This window comes from Hemitrygon akajei, chromosome 4 (genome assembly GCF_048418815.1).
Source record: "Hemitrygon akajei chromosome 4, sHemAka1.3, whole genome shotgun sequence".
NCBI lineage: Eukaryota > Metazoa > Chordata > Chondrichthyes > Myliobatiformes > Dasyatidae > Hemitrygon > Hemitrygon akajei.
The window spans coordinates 84120023-84137933 of NC_133127.1; the positions used below are offsets into that span (position 1 = coordinate 84120023).

The 17911-nt window shown below is 40.5% G+C and overlaps 1 protein-coding gene across 2 annotated transcripts in view; it reads left to right on the plus strand.

Annotated features, from left to right (window-relative positions):
* The first annotated feature begins 1616 nt into the window (after positions 1-1616).
* naf1 (nuclear assembly factor 1 homolog (S. cerevisiae)) overlaps positions 1617-17911 on the plus strand; it is a 186790-nt gene continuing 170495 nt past the window's right edge. For both annotated transcript variants that reach the window (XM_073042990.1, XM_073042991.1), the window contains exons 1-2: positions 1617-1686; positions 4072-4709. In XM_073042990.1, coding sequence (XP_072899091.1) covers positions 4090-4709 — 620 coding nt within the window. In that variant the 5' untranslated portion in view covers positions 1617-1686; positions 4072-4089. The remainder of the gene's footprint in view (positions 1687-4071; positions 4710-17911) is intronic.

Sequence of the window (17911 nt, forward strand, 5' to 3'; positions counted from 1 at the left end):
AGCTCAGCATGGGCGCATGAAGCAGCACCAATACAGTCATTGATGTAGTGGAGGAAGAGTTGGGGAGCAGTACTGGGGAAGGCTTGGAACAGGGACTGTTCTATGTAGCCAGTGAAGAGCCAGGTGTTGCTGGAGCCCATGCAGGCATTCATGGCTACTTCTCAATTTGGAGAAAGTGGGAGGAGCCAAGGGAAAAAATTGTTGTGGGTGAGGAGCAGTTCAGCCAGACAGAGAAGGGTGGTGGTGGAGAGGAACTGGCTGGTTCATTTATTGAGAAGGAAGCAGAGAGCTTTAAGACCTTGTTGATGGGTAGAAGTGTATTGGGACTGGACATCCATGATGAAAATGAGGCTGTTAGGGCCAGGGAATTGAAATTTAGTGAGCAGATTGAGATTATGAGATGTGTCATGGTCAAGGTGGGAAGCAACTGAACGAAGGGGGGTAGAATGGTGTGGACATATGATGACATGAGTTCAGTAGGGCAGAGCTGGCAGACACAACAGGCCTAGCCGGACAATCTGGTCTGTGGATCTCGGGTAGGAGGTAGAAGCAAGCAGTGCGGGGTAAGGAACTGTGAGTTTGGTGGCAGTGGATGGGAGTTTTCCAGAGTTGATGGTGTTGGGGATAGTTTTTTGATGGTCCACAGTGGGATCCTCTTTAAAGGGCAGGTATGAGGAGCTGTCTGAGAGTTGCCACCTGAGAGCTTGTGCCACACTACAACAGTACCCTCTTGGTCTGTGGGTTTGACAGTAATGTTGGTATTGGTGCGGAGAGAGTGGAGGGCAGTGTGTTCAGAGGGGGTACAGTTCGAGGAGAAGTGAGGTTTGTTGAAGTTGATGTGGTTAATGTCTCATTGGCAATTTAAGATGAAAAGACGCAGAGAACCAGAGCTGGGTGTCCAAGAAGGTGGGGAGGATTGGAGATGGGAGAAGGGTCATCATTGCAGGCTGTGGAGTTCTTTTCAAAGAAGCAGGCCTGGAGATGGAGGTGACAGAAGAAGAGCTCGGTACTGAGGTGGGCGCAGAACAATCTCAAGTGTGGGCGAAGGGTGACAAAGGTGAGGCCCTTGCTGAAAACAGAACGTTCCGCCTCAGAGAGCGGACGATTGGAGGGAATGGTGTAGCGTTAACGCTGTTCCTCTCTCTACTGTCTGATCTATTTCCAGCATGTTCGATCTTCAGCAAAACACAAAAGTGTGAGGTTGGAGTAACTCCACAGTTCAGGCAGCATCCATGGAGGGAAAGGAACAGTCTTTTAGCTGGACGGTGTGGGTTGCTCCAGATTGTGGCATTGACGGTATTGCCACAAAACTCATAAGGTCAGGCAGCACCTGTGGAGGGAAAGGAATGGTTGACATCTTGGGTATTGCAACTTCCAGTCCTGATTGGTTTGGGATTGATTTCACAACAGCATTCATAATTCAAAACAAACAATTTATATATTTTATGAAACTATATATGGTATATCAAATATTATATATTACTATCAGTCAGTATATATTAAATATTATATATGAGATTATAATTTCAGCTGCATTCTCCAGCAGAGACGTTTACAATGCCTCGCCTTGAGGTTGACGTTAGCCCATGCGAGCCTCTCATTCGCTGAATGTCTGACGCTTTCTGTGACGTAATGGGGCACTGACGTTACGATATGCGACAGCGTGTGCCCGGAGCATGAGTGGTGGTAAGTGTTGTCGGGTCTGTACTGAGAGTGAGGGGGCCACTGTGATGTGACACTCGTCGGAATTGCTCCCCGTGTGAGTCTTCTGCTTTATGTTAAGCATCTCAGCAGCTTCGCTTTAAATTTAAACTTATGTTGTCACACAGGCGAAGCACCGTGTTAACAGCACATGTTGCTCCAGTGCTTCCAAATTAAATCTTAATCGGGACAATGCTCACTCAGGTGAATGAAAATTAAACCATGTGCGCAGAAGTGCATCCCGACCTCACATTTAACTTGCTCTTATAAAAGTTTTTTTCTGCTTTGTTGCGACTCACGCAAGGTCTTGCTGTATGGTAGCAAAGTCATTGGTTCAAATGATGCTTTCGGCAAAGGCTTCCTGTTTATATAATGGTTTAATTTCACCAGAGGAGTAAGCAGTTCTTATAGTGTGAACGAAGAGGAGGATCACGTTGTTACAAAAGGCTGTAGCAAACAGAATGCTTTTTAATAACGGAGAACAAAAACAAGTACTTTGGCCACCATATACACATGAATCTTCTGTAATCCCAAACGAGAATGGTGACTAGGGAATAGTAAATTATAAACTCAGGAAATGCTGCAGATGCTGGAAATCCTATTAAGTTTTGTTGAAGTGTCTCGGCTCACAATGTTGTCTCTTTATTCCCCTACAAAGATGTTGGCTGACTTGTAGAGTTTTCTGCAGCATTTTGTGTGTGTGACTGGGGAACAGTGTTTGTGAAACCTCTATTCAAGAAGAGTATGAAGAATAAATCAGATACCAATAGTCCAAGAAGTCTAACTTGTCACTGTTAGGGAAGTTTCTAGTAAAAATCTGTGGTTTAAAATTAATCTATACGTGAAAAGATAAAGTAAAATTATCGTGCCTTGTTGCGGTGGACATGAGCGGGATGAATTGACCAATTTGAATTTTTCTGAAGACTGGCCAAACCTCTGGTTGATGTAGCCTGTGTGAACTTTATTAAGGCTATTGATGAGGGTCCTTTATCATCTTCCCATGTGGGATTCTGATGTGAAAGGGGGTGCCCATGAGATCCAGGGTAAGTTGGTTAATTGGATCCGCAATTGGCTAGGCAATAGGGGATGGAGGGTGATGTTATAGTGATGTTGAGTAAAAAGTCCCTGGATTTTGGAGTGGCCTGAATGGATTCAAATGTAGTTAATGTGTCACTCAAAGGGGATAACAACACTCCCCTGCCTGTCTGCTGAGATCTTTCCACAACCAATGATCTCACTTTAAGGACTCTTTATCTCATTATCTCATGTTCTCATTATTTACCTCTATTTATTTACAGCATATTTTCATTTGCACAGTTTGTTGTCTTCTATGCTCTACTTGATCTTTCGTTGATCCTGATATAGTCACTATTCTATTAATTTGCTGAGTGGGCCCACAGGAAAAAAGAATCTCGTGGTTGTATGTGGTGACATGTATGTACTCTGATAATAAATTTTACTTTGAACTTTGTTTTGTCTGTCACAGTCCTTGTGATGAAACATATTGTGAGATCATCCACTTTGGAAGGAAAAATGAAGAACAGATTATTATTTAAATGGTATAAAATTGCAGAACTTGGATTGTTTGTGCATATTGGCTTTGCAATCGGTGCAGAGGAGGTTCACCAGGTTGATTCCAGAGCTGAGGGGGGTTAACCTATGAGGAGAGATTGAGTCGCCTGGGTTTGTACTTGCTGGAATTCGGAAGAATGAGAGGAGATCTTATAGAAACATAAAATTATGAAAAGGATAGACGAGATACAGGCAGGAATGTTGTTTCCACTGGAAGGTGAGAGTAGAACTAGGGGACATAGATTCAGGGGAAGTAGATTTAGGATGGAGATGAGGAGGAGCTGCTTTTCCCAGAGGGTGGTGAGTCTGTGGAATTCTCTGCCTAATGAAGCAGTGGAGGCTACCTCAGTAAATATATTTAAGACAAGGTTGGATAGATTTTCGCACAGTAGGGGAATTAAGGGTTAATGGGAAAAGGCAGGTAGGTCGAGATGAGTCCATGACCAGATCAGCCATGATCTTATTGAATGGTAGAGCAGGCTTGAAGGACCAGTTGACCTTCTGCTGTATTTGTGTTGTGCTGTTTGGTAAGGAGTTCCAGGATTTAGACTCAGTGAAGGAGGAATGGTGATACATTTTTAAGTCAGGGTTGTGCAGATTGTGGTGTAATCTTCAAGGGCTTCTGCCCATATTCTCTTTGACAATGGTGGATAGATGCAAGTCAAAGTTTGTTTTTGTGGAATTGTTATATGGTTTGAATTAAACATAGGTGAAGTGCTGTTTAATATATATTTATGGCACCACATAGATTAAAGTGTGCTGTTTGCATTTTTAAAACCTTTCTTTTTGTCTTTTAAGGCTAGTCTCTGAAGAAGTATGGCCGACCAGAAAGGAAATACAGATACTCAACTCTGTGAACAAACAGATAGGAGTGAAAAGGAAATGATTAACGAAAGCAATTTTCCAGTCAAAGGCAATACTGATTTGGTTGTTGAACAGCCTAAGTTGCCAGTGTCAGAATTTTGTCATCAAGACGTTAATAGTGAATCCCAGCTGACAGACTCTGAAGTTAGTGTTACAAAGCAGACGGATTCTCAAATTCAACAAGAACTGTGTGTTTACTGTCCACAAGACACTGTCAGTGAGATTAACGGCAATGTAGTGTCTTGTGTAATTCTGGCAACTCCTGATGTCAGAAGTGATTTGGAGGAGAGGAAATCATCTGAACTCGGCACTTCTGGAAAATGTGATGCATTAGTCAGTCCTCCCTTGGCCACAGATAATCAGGAGATGGAGTTATCAGTATCTGCTCAGCTGGAGATTTTATCCTTTGAAAGATCACAGTCTGTGGATCAAACTCCAGAAGGTGGGGCAGGCCATCACTCAGACCTTTGCAGTGATCATCCCCAGGTTGAAGCTGCAATACCTGATGCTGTAGCTGAGGAGGAAGACAGTGAAGATGACAGTTCATCATCTGAAGATACATCATCAGAAAGGTGAGCATTATTGAAAGAAGTAAATATATCTACATTACAGTGTTTGATAAAGTTGGATAGCACTAGAATATTAACTTTGTTTATAGTGAAGAATCTTAAATGAAGGTTTATAGCAACCAAACATAGATTATAACTTGATGAGTAATTGTTTCTCCAAGTAACATTTGAGATGAGTGCAAAGGAATGAAGTAATATACGATTTTTAAAATATTTGGTAATAGCAGCTTAAATGCAATTTCTTTTAGGCCTTATCTCAGAATAACTGAAATTGGTTTACAGACAAGTCTGAAAAATAATCACATATTTCAGTTGAGTAATTTGCTAGGCAATGTTTCAGAGGTATGGTAGGAACAGAATCATTTTATTTGAAGAATATTACACAGGAGAGGAAATTAAAGCCAGTCTGTGTGCCCTGCCCCTCCCCACCACACCTTCCACTCTCTCATCCAATCTCCTTTTAGATTGCAACAATACTGATTATGTAAGGAAATGGACAAGAGAAATTTGTGACTTTCGGTCGGGCATTGTCTCTGTTATATGGGGATAGACATCTGATTGCTGTTGCAAGAAAAAAGGGCACTGCGTTTGGAAAATATTTTCATGCTCAAAGCCTTGAGATAGGGCAGGAGTTTCATAGTTTGTGATTTCCAAGCTCAGATTCACTGAGACAAAATTCAGAGAAAAAACAAAATAGCAAAATGAGAATTAAATTCCTCAGGATTTTCACTTTATTTTCTCTTTTCTTGGTGGTGTCATGTAATACACTGTCCCAATTTGTATTGATTCTAATAGTTATTACAACATTTCCACTTGTATGTAGCAACAAACAATCTGCTGGAAGAGCTCGGAAGCTCAGTCAGGAGTTATTCCCATCCACCCACAGATGCTGCCTGACCCTCTGAGTTCCTCCAGTAATTGTTTATTGCTCCAGATTTCAGCATCTGTAGTCCCTTGCATCTCCATTTGCACTTGTATGTAATGAGTCTGGATACTCCAAATAGTTGCTTAACTCTGCAATAATATAATATAACTTTTGGTCAGGCCTGGTTGCTAGAGGTTGGTCTATGCTGTAGTTTGATTGGTGCACTGAGTGTCAACACTTAATAGCCATCAGTGAAAAGTTGACAAACTGAATAACTTGCAGCAAGGCTGGGCATTGTGACAGGGCTGAGGATGCGGCAGTTGATGTGGAGGTAGATTCAGTGTGTAGTGAGACCGTGTGGATGGACAGGCAGATGACAGGGCAAAATTGCTGACAGTGGAATGAGTTAAAGTGTAACAGAGGGCCAGAGTCAAAACAGGTAACGAATACAGGACTGAAGGTGCTATATTTGAATACACACTGGAGATGATCTTGTCGCACAGTTAGAGATTGACAGGTATGATGTTGTGGGCATCTCCTAGTCGTGGCTGAAAGAAGATCATGATTGGGAACTTTACATCCAAGGATACACAATGTCTTGAAAGTCAGGCAGGGAGGCAGAGGGGGTGGGGTAGCTCTGTGGTTAAAAAAAAAAATCAAATCTTTAGAAAGTGGTGAAGAAGGATTGGAAGATGTGGGCAGAATTAAGAAACTAAGGGTAAAAAGACCCCCATGGGAGTTGTATACAGGCTTTCGAACAGGAGCCAGGATGTGTGATACAAATTATGAAAGATAGAAAAGGTATATAAAAAAGGCAGTTTTGCGATAATCATGGCAGATTTCAATATGCAAGTAGATTGGGAAAACCAGGCTGTTGCTGGATCCTGAGAGAGGGAATTTGTATAATGCCTGTGAGATGGTTGAGCCTACCAGGAGAACTGTAATTCTGGATTGGGGGTGTTATGTAATGACCCAGATCAGATTAGCAAGTTTAAGGTAAAGGAACCCTGAGGAAGTAGTGATCATAATATGATGGAATTTACCTGGCAGTTTGAGAGAGAGAGTGCTGAAATCAGATGTATCAGTATTACAGTGGATTAAAGGCAATTAAATAGACATGAGAGAGGAGCTGACCAAAGTTGATTGGAAGGGGATGAGGGCAGATTGGCAATGGCTGGTGTTTCTGGGGACAATTCACAAGGCTCAGGAAAGATGCATCACAAAAATGAAGAATTATTCTAAGTGGAGGCTGACAAGGGAAGTCAAAGAGCATAAAAGCAAAAGAGAGGACTTATAATGTAGCAAAGAGTAATGGGAAGGTAGAGGATTGGAAAGCTTTTAAAAACCAACAGAAGGCAACTGAAAATCTATAAAGAGATGAACGATGAAATCTGAAAGTAGGCTAGCCAAAATGAGGATGCAAATTGTTTTCATATTCTGTACAAGAGGAGTAAATGAGAGATGACAGTGAATATTGTACTGCTGGAAAATTACGCTGGAGAGGTAGTAATGAGGGACAAGAAATGGCAGAGGAACTTGATAAGTATTTTGATAAGTACTCCTTCCCACCCTCCCCCCACCTTCTTGATAGGGCCCCTGCCTCCTCCCTTTTCAGTCCTGACGAAGGGTCTCGGCCCGAAACATTGACTGCTCATTTCCACGGATGCTGCCCGACCTGCTGAGTTCCTCCAGCGTGTTGTGCATGTTGCTTTGACCCCAGCATCTGCAGTGTAGTTTGTGTTTGTAATTATAGATCAGTTAGCCTGACTTCAGTGGTTGGGAAGATCTTAGAGTCTATTATTAAGGATTAGGTCTCAGGGTACTTGGAGGCATGTGATAAAGTAGGCCATGGTTTCCTTGAGGGAAAATTTTGCCTGACAAATCTATTGGAATTATTTGAGGAAATAACAAGCAGGATAGACAGAATCAATGGATGTTGTTTATTTTGATTTTCAGAAAGCCTTTTTACAAGGTGCCATACATCAGGCTGCTTAACAAGATAAGAGCCCATGGTGTTACAAGAAAGATACTGCTTTGGATAAGAGATTGAATGACTGGCAGGAAGCAAAAAGTGGGAATAAAGGAGCTCTTTTGCTGAAGATTAGTGATGTTCTGTAGGTGTCAGTGGTGGGACAGCTTTTTTTCACATTATATGTCAATGATTTGGATGATGGAATTGATGGCTTTGTGGCCAAGTTTTCAGATGATACAAAGATGGGGGGGGGGGGGCAGATAGCTGAGGAAGCTTGGACAGAAGGACTTGGACAGATTAGGTGAATGGGCAACAAAGTGTCAAATGGAATACTGTACAAAGCAGCGAAGTGTATTGTCATGCACTTTGGCAGAAGGAATAAAAGCATGAACCATTTTCTAAACGGGGAGAAATTTCAGAAATCAGAGGTGCAGAGGGACTTGGTAGTTCTTGTGCTGGATTCCCTAAAGGTTAACTTGTAGGTTGAGTCAGTGGTAAGGAAGGCAAATGCAATGTTAGCATTTATTTCGAGAGGACTAGAATTTAAGAGCAGGGATGTTATGCTGAGAGTTCATAAGGCATGGTCAGACTGCAGTTGGAGTATTTTGAGCAATTTTGGTTCCCCTTATCTAAGAAAAAATGTGTTGGCATTGGAGAGAGTCCAGAGGAAGTTCATGAGACTAATCCCAGGAATGAAAGGGTTAACATATAAGGAGCATTTGATGGTTCTGGTTCTGTACTCCCTGGAGTTTAGAAGAATGAGAGAATATCTCATTGAGACCTATCAAATATTGAAAAGTCTGGATTGAGTGGATGTGGAGAGGATGTTTCCTGTAGTGGGGGAGTCTAGGACCAGAGGGCACAGCCTCAGAATTGAGGGATGTCCATTTAAAACAGAGATAAGGAATAATTTTTTTAGCCAGAGGATAGTGAATCTCTGAAATTCTTTGCCATAGATGGCTATGCAGGACAAGTCATTGGGCATATTTAGGGTGGAGGTTGATAGGTTCTTGATTAACCAGGGTGTCAAAGGTTATGGGGAGAAGGCAGAAGAATGGGGTTGAGAGGATCATAAATCAGCCATGATTAAATGCGGAATCAGACTCGATGGGCCAAATGGCCTAATTCTGCTCCTAGGTCACCTGAACCAGAATTGTGACTGCTATCCTAAGATTTAAATATGGCTTTTCATACCATTTAAAATTAGTAACATAGTGAGAAGCACAATAAAATATAGATAGAAAACATGTTCAAAGAAAAATCAAGAATTTAAAAAAGAAAGAACTATTAAAATCAAACTAATCTGGTGGCAGATCAGTGCGCAGCTTCTAAATTGTGTGCTGGTGGGAAAATATTTAGAGAGAAGTTAAGCATAGTAGGAATAGTTTCTGGCTGGCAACACAGACAATAGGACCAACAACAAAATATTGTTGTCAAGAATTAAAAGGGAAATTTTGGTGTAAGGCAACAATAGTTGTCATTGTCATAATGGGAGTACAAATCGAAGGACAGAAGCAGAATCCACATGGATTGAAATAAATACCGTAGATTCCGGATTTTAAGCCGCTACTTTTTTCCCACATTTTGAACAGCTTTGAACTCTGCGGCCTTTACTACGATGCGGCTAATGCATGGTTTTTTTTCATGCCGCCAAAAACATTTTGCCTCGTAACAGTAGACCAATAAAATTGATGAGTAGTTCACAGAGGTCCAATGAAATTGTACGATAAATCAAGCGCACTTTCACAATTAAATTATTGTAAATCAGTCATTTGTACTCACCCTCATCAACATGGAAAACACTCGAAGAAAAGCATTGTGCTGCCTTTATGGCAGTTATTTAGTTTATAATATTTTCGCTTAGTAATTCATTTGTTAGTTAAAGTTAGAACTGTTTTAACTATATTTGTTTTCTGTACTACATCCCGGGATGCTATGACGTTACACCCGGTTTCGCCGCGTCTTGTGGGAAAAATGCCGGTTTGCGATAAACGGGAAGGCGGGGGGTGAGCGGCATTAGATCTGAGCGAAAACGCTGCTTTTAAGTTAAAGGCGATCAATAACTTTTCCTGGTAGGCTGCAGTATATATATTTTTTACCAGTCGTTAGGAGATATTGGAATGTTGTTCAGTAAAAAAGTATACGCAACGTATATTTAAAAGTGGCCACGTTACAGGCACGGTTCGAAAAAAAGCATTTGCAATATGTATTTGTTTATGTTACCATATGGGTTTAATTAAAAGTTAAAAAATCCTCACGTGTAATATCTTTCTGTGTAAATATCTCATATTACAACGTGGGACGCCTGCGGCCGAAAATCCGGTGCGGCCGAAAATCCGGTGCGGCCTGCACAAGTACAAAATTGATTTTCTTTCTAAAATTAGAGCCAGCGGCTTTTAATCAGGTGCGCTCTGTAGTCCGGAATCTACGGTAATCAATGTAATGAGTTATCAACAATGGCAAGTACCTGGGGGAGGGGATGTCTAAATAAAGATGTAAAATGAAAATAATGTGCAACCTCACCGACTTTCCACATGACCTTGGACCATCTGAACAGCAGCAGTACCTATGTCAGGCTGCTCTTTATTGATTACAGTTCAGTGTTGAACACCATCATCCCTTCAGTACTAATCAATCAGCTTCAAATGCTGGGCCTCCGTATGTCCCTCTGCAACTGAATTCTTAAGTTCCTCATCGGGGAAACAACAGTCAGTGTGGGTCCGTAGTAACATCTCATTGTCGACCGTCAGCTCCCGCACACCGAAAGGACTCGTGCTTAGCCCGCTGCTCTGCTCTCTGTACACCTTGACTGTGTGACTGGTCACTGCTCAAATGCCAGCTACAAGTTCACTGATGATATAACTGTTGTCTGCAGAATATCAGATGGTGACGATGAGTTGTAGGGGGTGAGTTAGATCAGCTAGTTGAATGGTGTTGCAGCAACAACTTTGCATTCAAAGTCAGTAGGTTCAAGGAATTGATATGAACTTCAGAAAGGGGCAGATGAAGGAACACACAAAAGTTCTCATGTAGGGATCGCCTGTGAAAAGATAAGCAGTTTCAAATTCCTGAGTGGCAACATCTCGGAAGATCTATCCTGAGTCCAACATATTGACGCAATTATGAAGAAAGCACTCTCATAGTAATTCATTAGGTGTTTGAGCAGATCTGCTCACCAAGGGCTTTTGCAAATTTCTACAGATGTACTGTGGAGAGTATTCTAACTGGTTACATCACTGTGTGGTATAGAGGGGGTTACTGCATAGAATAGGAAAAAGCTGCAGGGCATTGTAAACTTTGCCAGTTCCATCATAGATTCTAGCCTCTCCATCATTGAGGGCATTTTCAAAAGGCAATGCCTTAAAAAGCTGGTAGCCATCATTAAGAACTCCTACCACCCAGGCGATACCCTGTTTTCATTACTAACAGCAGAGCGGAGGTGCAGAAGCCTGAAGATACATATTCAATGTTTTAGGAACAGCTTCTTCCCCTCTACCATCTGATTTCTGAATGAACAGTGAACACTACCATACTATTTTTGTTCTCATTTTGGCCCCTTACAGAGGGTTGCAGTTGTGGTGGAGAGTTACCAAGATGTTGCTTAGATTGGAGGATTTTTTTCCCCTGTGTTTTTTTTCTATTTCTCCAATTTCAGAATTGTTTTCCTCTGGTCAAGGTATCAAAAACTTGTGAGCTTATTTTTAAGGTGAGAGGAATGAGTTTTAAAGGGAATCTGAGGGGAAACTACTTTTGCACGCACTAGCTGCCAGAAGAGGTGATAGAGTTAGATGCAATCACTGCTTAAGAGATATTTAGACAAGCACTTAAACAGGCAATACATTGAAGGGTATGGTCCTAATGCGGGCAACTGAGATTGATGTAGTTGGGCAATAATGGTGGGCATGGATGTATTGGACCACGGTTTCTGTGCTGTACTACTCTGACTTGACACATTGTATTTTTTTTGGTTCAGTGTTTGTTCCACCTCAGTAAGTCCCTGCTGCATCTTCTGAAGTTCAATAATAAATCAAGGATGCTGCCTGCAAAATGCAAGCTGGCTTCTTCTTTGGTATAGCTCAATTGAATGGAGGACTGATTTGATAGGGTATGACTATAGGATCTGATCCCCTTCATTCTTTTCTGGAACACATCTCAAAGTAGCATAAACAGAATCAGTAACATATATACTCTGCGGACTATAAGGATGCAGTGACAACCTAACAGTGGGCACAAACCAGGTCTGCTGATTGAACCTCAGTTTCTCTCATTCTGCATTGTTCAGCTAATTACTTTTGAGAGTCATAATTTTTCAGAATACATGGGTTTTGCTGATCTGTATTTACAGCTGTAGGTATCATAGAGTTGGGTCTAGAACTTGTTTGAACTTGGTCTTTAAATTTTTAAACCACGCGGTTCATTCACCTTCTCTCATAGATATAACAAATGGTAAAAGCATGTTGGTTTGGAATAATACTGATCTGCAAGTGTGAAATACATATTACTTTAAATTCCAAATGTAGCTCTTTCGTGCACTTCATGGGTTACTTGGCTGCATCTTCTTTTGAAGTCATGAATGCTTGCTGAATCCACATTTGAATTCCAGTGTTTGGAGCTTGGTGAAGATTTTCTGTTCCATTTCCATCACCAAAATCAACTGCTCTCACACATTGATCAGGTTGTGGAAAAGTTTAATTGTGCCTTGGGGCGATGAAAACATGCGTTATTGCATCTGATAACTAACAACTGAAAATGCTGATTTCTTGGAATTATGATACAGGAATTTTGAACTGCTTCTTTAAGAACTGATGGCTCCAGTTGAAAGCATTGCCAACTTGGGAATCTTTTCAAAGATCCTTTCAAACTTATATTTTAGTAGAGCTGATTCTTTAAATTTGACCAGAATCAGACTCACAAGTTGTGAGATAAATTATTCAGTTAGTTGACAGCTTCTTGTCTCAGATGCCTGCCCATTACTTTTATGTTTTATCGTTGAAACCATCCATATCCATTATCTGCCTCCTTCGGGTTTAAATTGGAACCATTTTAATTCAGGGTAACATACCACCTGACAAATGACAAGACTGGAAGGTAATTGGTAAAGCAGTACAAGTGACAACTCATTGTTAAGTTATGACCGAGTTACTACTCCATTTATCTAAAGCTACCATTAGGACCCAATTAGGAGTTCTTCAGTCTTGGTGCTGGATATGAGATTAAGACTTCCCTCTGTGAATAGAGAGCTGCATTTACAATGTGTCAACTGCATTTCTCAGTTGTTTTGTTGTCAGATGCAATAATTAAATATTGATTTTTGACTAACACAACGCACAAATAAGCTGTGCTAGGCTGTGAGCAATTAATCTGTGGGAACAGTTTATTTTGGTGCAGACGTCAGATTTGGAACTCAATGCTTGTTGACAGATTTGTTAGGTATCCCAGGATCGTGTAGTTTAGAATTAATTTTTCAGAATCAGAATCAGGTTTATTATCACTGGCACGTGATGTGAAATTTGTTAACTTAGCAGCAGCAATTCAATGCAATACATAAGATAGAAGAGAAAATAAAATAAAAATAATAATAAATAAGTAAATCAATTACAGTATTGAATAGATTAAAAACTGCAAAAAACAGAAATACCATATATTTAAAAAGTGAGGTAGTGGTCAAAGTTTCAATGTTCATTTAGGAATTGGATGGGAAGAAGCTGTTCCTGAATCGCTGAGTGTGTGCCTTCAGGCTTCTGTACCTCCTACCTGATGGTAACATTGAGAAAAGGGCGCATCCTGGGTCCTGAAGGTCCTTAATAAAGGACGCTCCCTAAAGATGTCCTGTGTATTTTGTAGGCTAGTGCCCAAGATGGAGCTGACTAGATTTACAACCTTCTGCAGCTTCTTTCGGTACTGTGCAGTAGCCCCTCCATACCAGACAGTGATGCAGCCTGTCAGAATGCTCTCCACGGTACAGCTATAGAAGCTTTTGAGCGTATTTGTTGACATGCCAATCTCTTTAAACTCCTAATAAATAAGTTAGAAATTAAGAACATTATTTAAAGATTTTGTGTTTATTTAATTTGTTTTGAGATACAGCATAGAATAGGTCCTTCCAACCCTTCGAGCTACACCGCCCAGCAACCACCAATGTAATTCTAGCCTAATCATGGGGCAATTTACAATGAGCAATTTACCCTCCAACCGGTAGGTCTTTGGACTGTGGAAAGAGCCTGGAGCACCCGGAGGAATCCCACGTGGTCACGGGGAGAACATAAAAACTCCTTACAGACTCCGGTGGGAATTGAACCTCGGTCACTGGTACAGTAACCACTTAGCTACCTTGCATGTTGTTAAAGAGAGCCTGTTATAAAATAATCTACCGTAGATTTCGCACTACAGAGAGCACCTGATTAAAAGCCGCTGGCTCTAATTTTAGAAAGACAATCAATTTTGTACTTGTACAAGCCGCACCGGATTTTAGGCCGCAGGTGTCCCACGTTGTAATATGAGATATTTACACAGAAAGATATTACACGTGAGGATTTTTTAACTTTTAATTAAATCCATATGGTAACATAAACAAATACATATTGCAAATGCTTTTTTTCGAACCGTGCCTGTAACGCGGCTACTTTTAAATATACATACGTATCGGTAACACACAAATTACGTTGCGTATACTTTTTTACTGAACAACATTCCAATATCTCCTAACGACTGGTAAAAAATATATATACTGCAGCCTACCAGGAAAAGTTATTGATCGCCTTTAACTTAAAAGCAGCGTTTTCGCTCGGGTCTGATGCGCTCCCCCCCTCCTTCCCGTTTATCGCAAACCGGCATTTTTCCCACAAGACGCGGCGAAACCGGGTGTGATGTCATAGCATCCCGGGATGTAGTACAGAAAACAAATATAGTTAAAACAGTTCTAACTTTAACTAACAAATGAATTACTAAGCGAAAATATTATAAACTAAATAACTGCCATAAAGGCAGCACAATGCTTTTCTTCGAGTGTTTTCCATGTTGATGAGGGTGAGTACAAATGACTGATTTACAATAATTTAATTGTGAAAGTGCGCTTGATTTATCGTACAATTTCATTGGACCTCTGTGAACTACTCATCAATTTTATTGGTCTACTGTTACGAGGCAAAATGTTATTGGCGGCATGAAAAAAAATCATGCATTAGCTGCACCGTAGTAAAGGCCGCAGTGTTCAAAGCTGTTCAAAATGTGGGAAAAAAGTAGCGGCTTATAATCCGACATCTACGGTACTTCATTATACTGGCAGTGAAATAAACCAAAATGCTCAGCAAGTGATTAGATAGAATTATTTTTGTGAGATAATGTAGAGTCTAATAGTTAAGAGTATCTTGAACATAGAGAATAAAACAATGCAGCTCAGAAACAGTCCCTTCAGCCAATGATGTTGTGCCAAACTAATTAACCTATAACACATTTTCTTGCTCCATCTTGCTATGAATTTAAGAATAAAAGATCCAATCACCTTTATTTCCATGTGTTTAATCTATCAGTTTTGCAAAAGCCACCATTTAGAATGCTGCTGCTGCTTATGGATGAACTGATCCTGTGTCTTCCAAATTGCTCTCAGAAACTCTAGCCATTGCTGTTCTACCATCACCCCTGATTGTGTCCACTTCCAATCAACTTTGGCCAGCTCCTCTCTCGTGCTTCTGTAGTTACCTTTACTTCACTGCATCCTATTTTAGCCTCTTCCCCTCAAACTGCAGGGTGAATTCTAATATATATTGATCACTTTCTCCTAAGGGTTCCTTTACCTTAAGCTCCCAAATCAAATCTGGTTTGCTCCATAATATCCAATTCAAATTGCCTTTTCCTAGTGGGCTTGACCACAAGCTGTTTGAAAATCTCTCCCTGGTGTCCTACTAATTCTTACTCTTGGGATTCAGCACCAACCTGATTTTCCCAATCTATCTGCATGTTGAAATCCCCCATGAGCATTGTGACATTGCCCTTTTTATATGCATTTTCTATCTCCTGTTGTAATTTGCACCCCACATGCTGGCTGTTGTTTGGCGGACTGTATGTAACTCCCATCAAAATTAAATCAAAATCTTCTGATCCTATGTCATCTCTTAGGATTTGATTTAATTTTTACCAACAAATCCACTCCACCTCCTCTGCCAACCTGCCTGTCCTTTTGATATAATGTGTATCTTGGATGTTTAGCTCCCAAATGTGATTTTGCAACCACAACTCCGTGATGTCCAAAACATCACATCAGCCAATTTCTAACTGCACGATTCATTTACCTTATTGTATATACTGTGTGCATTCATATACAACACATTCTGTCTTCTATTCACCACTCTTTTAAATTTTGTCTCCATGTTGCTGGAAAATTAACTTTTGCCCCTTTCTAATTCATTACTCCATGTCTTATTCTGGAAACTTCCATAGCTTCTCCTGCACTCTACTCGCTCTTGATCCTTGTGACAGAGAATTGTGTCTACTTCCCCTGACTATGCTATGCCCAGTGACAAGTACATTTCCCTTCTCTTCCCTCTCTTGAATGGCTCCCTGAACCACAGTGCAATGCTTTGTTTGCTCATTCATCCTACAGCCCCGAACTCCCATCTGCACATGAAGCAAGAATCTCAGACTTGCTGGGCAAACTCAAGGGCTGTGACTCCTCTAGCATTACTTTTTGCAGTATTAGCCTTTTGTTCCTGGCCACAGACTGAATTTGAAGTAGTTAATCTAATGGGTGTGACTGCCTCCTGAAGCAGCACATCCAGGTAACTTTCCCCTTCAATGCTTTGCACTGTTTGAAACTCAGATTCCAGCTCATCAGCTTTGAGCTTGAGCCCCTCAAGCTTGCTGCAGATGTGGTCACCAGGAACCACAATGGGGTCCACCAGCTCCCTTGTCACGTAGCTGCACCACATCACCTGATTCTGCATTAATATATGTTGTAATTTGGTTTTTTAAAAATTAACTACTACATACTCTCAGTGGCCATTTTATTAGGTACTTCTTGTGCCTTTTAAAATGGCCGCTATGTGTACGTTCATGGTCTTCTGCCACTGTAGCCCATCCACTTCGTACGTTTAGAGATGTACTTCTGCACACCTCTGATGTAACATGTGGTTATTTGAATTACTGTCACCTTCCCATCAGCTTGAACTGGTCTGGCTATTCTCCACTTGAACATTGGAGAAAAGAACCCCCTAATCCTGCCCAAGGACAGCTACATCTCCTTGCCACTAGTATGGCACTATCGTGACCAAGTAAAACATCAGATAGAACCATAAAACCCTACAGCACAGTACAGGGCCTTCAGCCCTTCATGTTGTGCCGACCTATATAATCCTTAAAAAAAAGTACTAAACCCACACTACCCCATAACCCTCCATTTTTCTTTCATCCATGTGCCTGTCCAAGAGGTTCTTAAATACCCCTAATGTTTTAGCCTCCACCACCATCCCTGGCAAGTCATTCCAGGCACTCATAACTCTTTGTGTAAAAAAAAAACACTTATCCCTGATGTCTCCCCTAAACTTCCCTCCCTTAATTTTGTACATATGCCCTCTTGTGTTTGCTATTGGTGCCCTGGGAAACAGGTACTGACTATCCACCCTATCTGTGCCTCTCTTTTTCTTTTTCAATCTTTTTATTAATATTAATAATATGAACAAAATACAATTGATATATTAATAAAGGGATTACAAACATACAAATTCCCATTGCACATGAAAGAATACATAAGCAATGATTACAGTATAAATGAGTTTTCCCAAAACATGAACCATACAGTATATGTATGAACAAGGTAAATCTAGGTATTTCATAATATATGATAAAAAAACAGAAAAAAGACAAAAAAAGTTTGCAAAATTAACTAAACTACTAATCTAATAGCTAATAAAGAAGAAAAAAGAAGCAAAAAAAAGAAAAAAAAAGAAAAACTAGAAAAAGAAAAAAAAAGGGCTGTTTATAATATCTCACAAGAATACATAATCATCAGTGTCGTCAACTCCGATCCTCTCAACATAAATAAGATTAAAGCTGGAAAATCAAATAAGCTTGGAGCAGGGTCATATTACATCATATGAAAATATTGAATAAATGGTCTCCATATCTTTTCAAATTTAATAGAAGTATCGAATACACCACTTCTAAATTTAAACATAACATAGTTTGAGAAAACCAATGAAATACAGTGGGAGGATTAATTTCCTTCCAATTCAACAAAATAGATCTTCTAGCCATCAAAGTGAGAAAAGCAATCATTCGACAGGCGGAAGAAGATAAATGAAGTGAGTCCATCATTGGTAAACCAAAAATTGCGGTAATAGGATGGGGTTGTAAATCGATGTTCAATACCGCAGA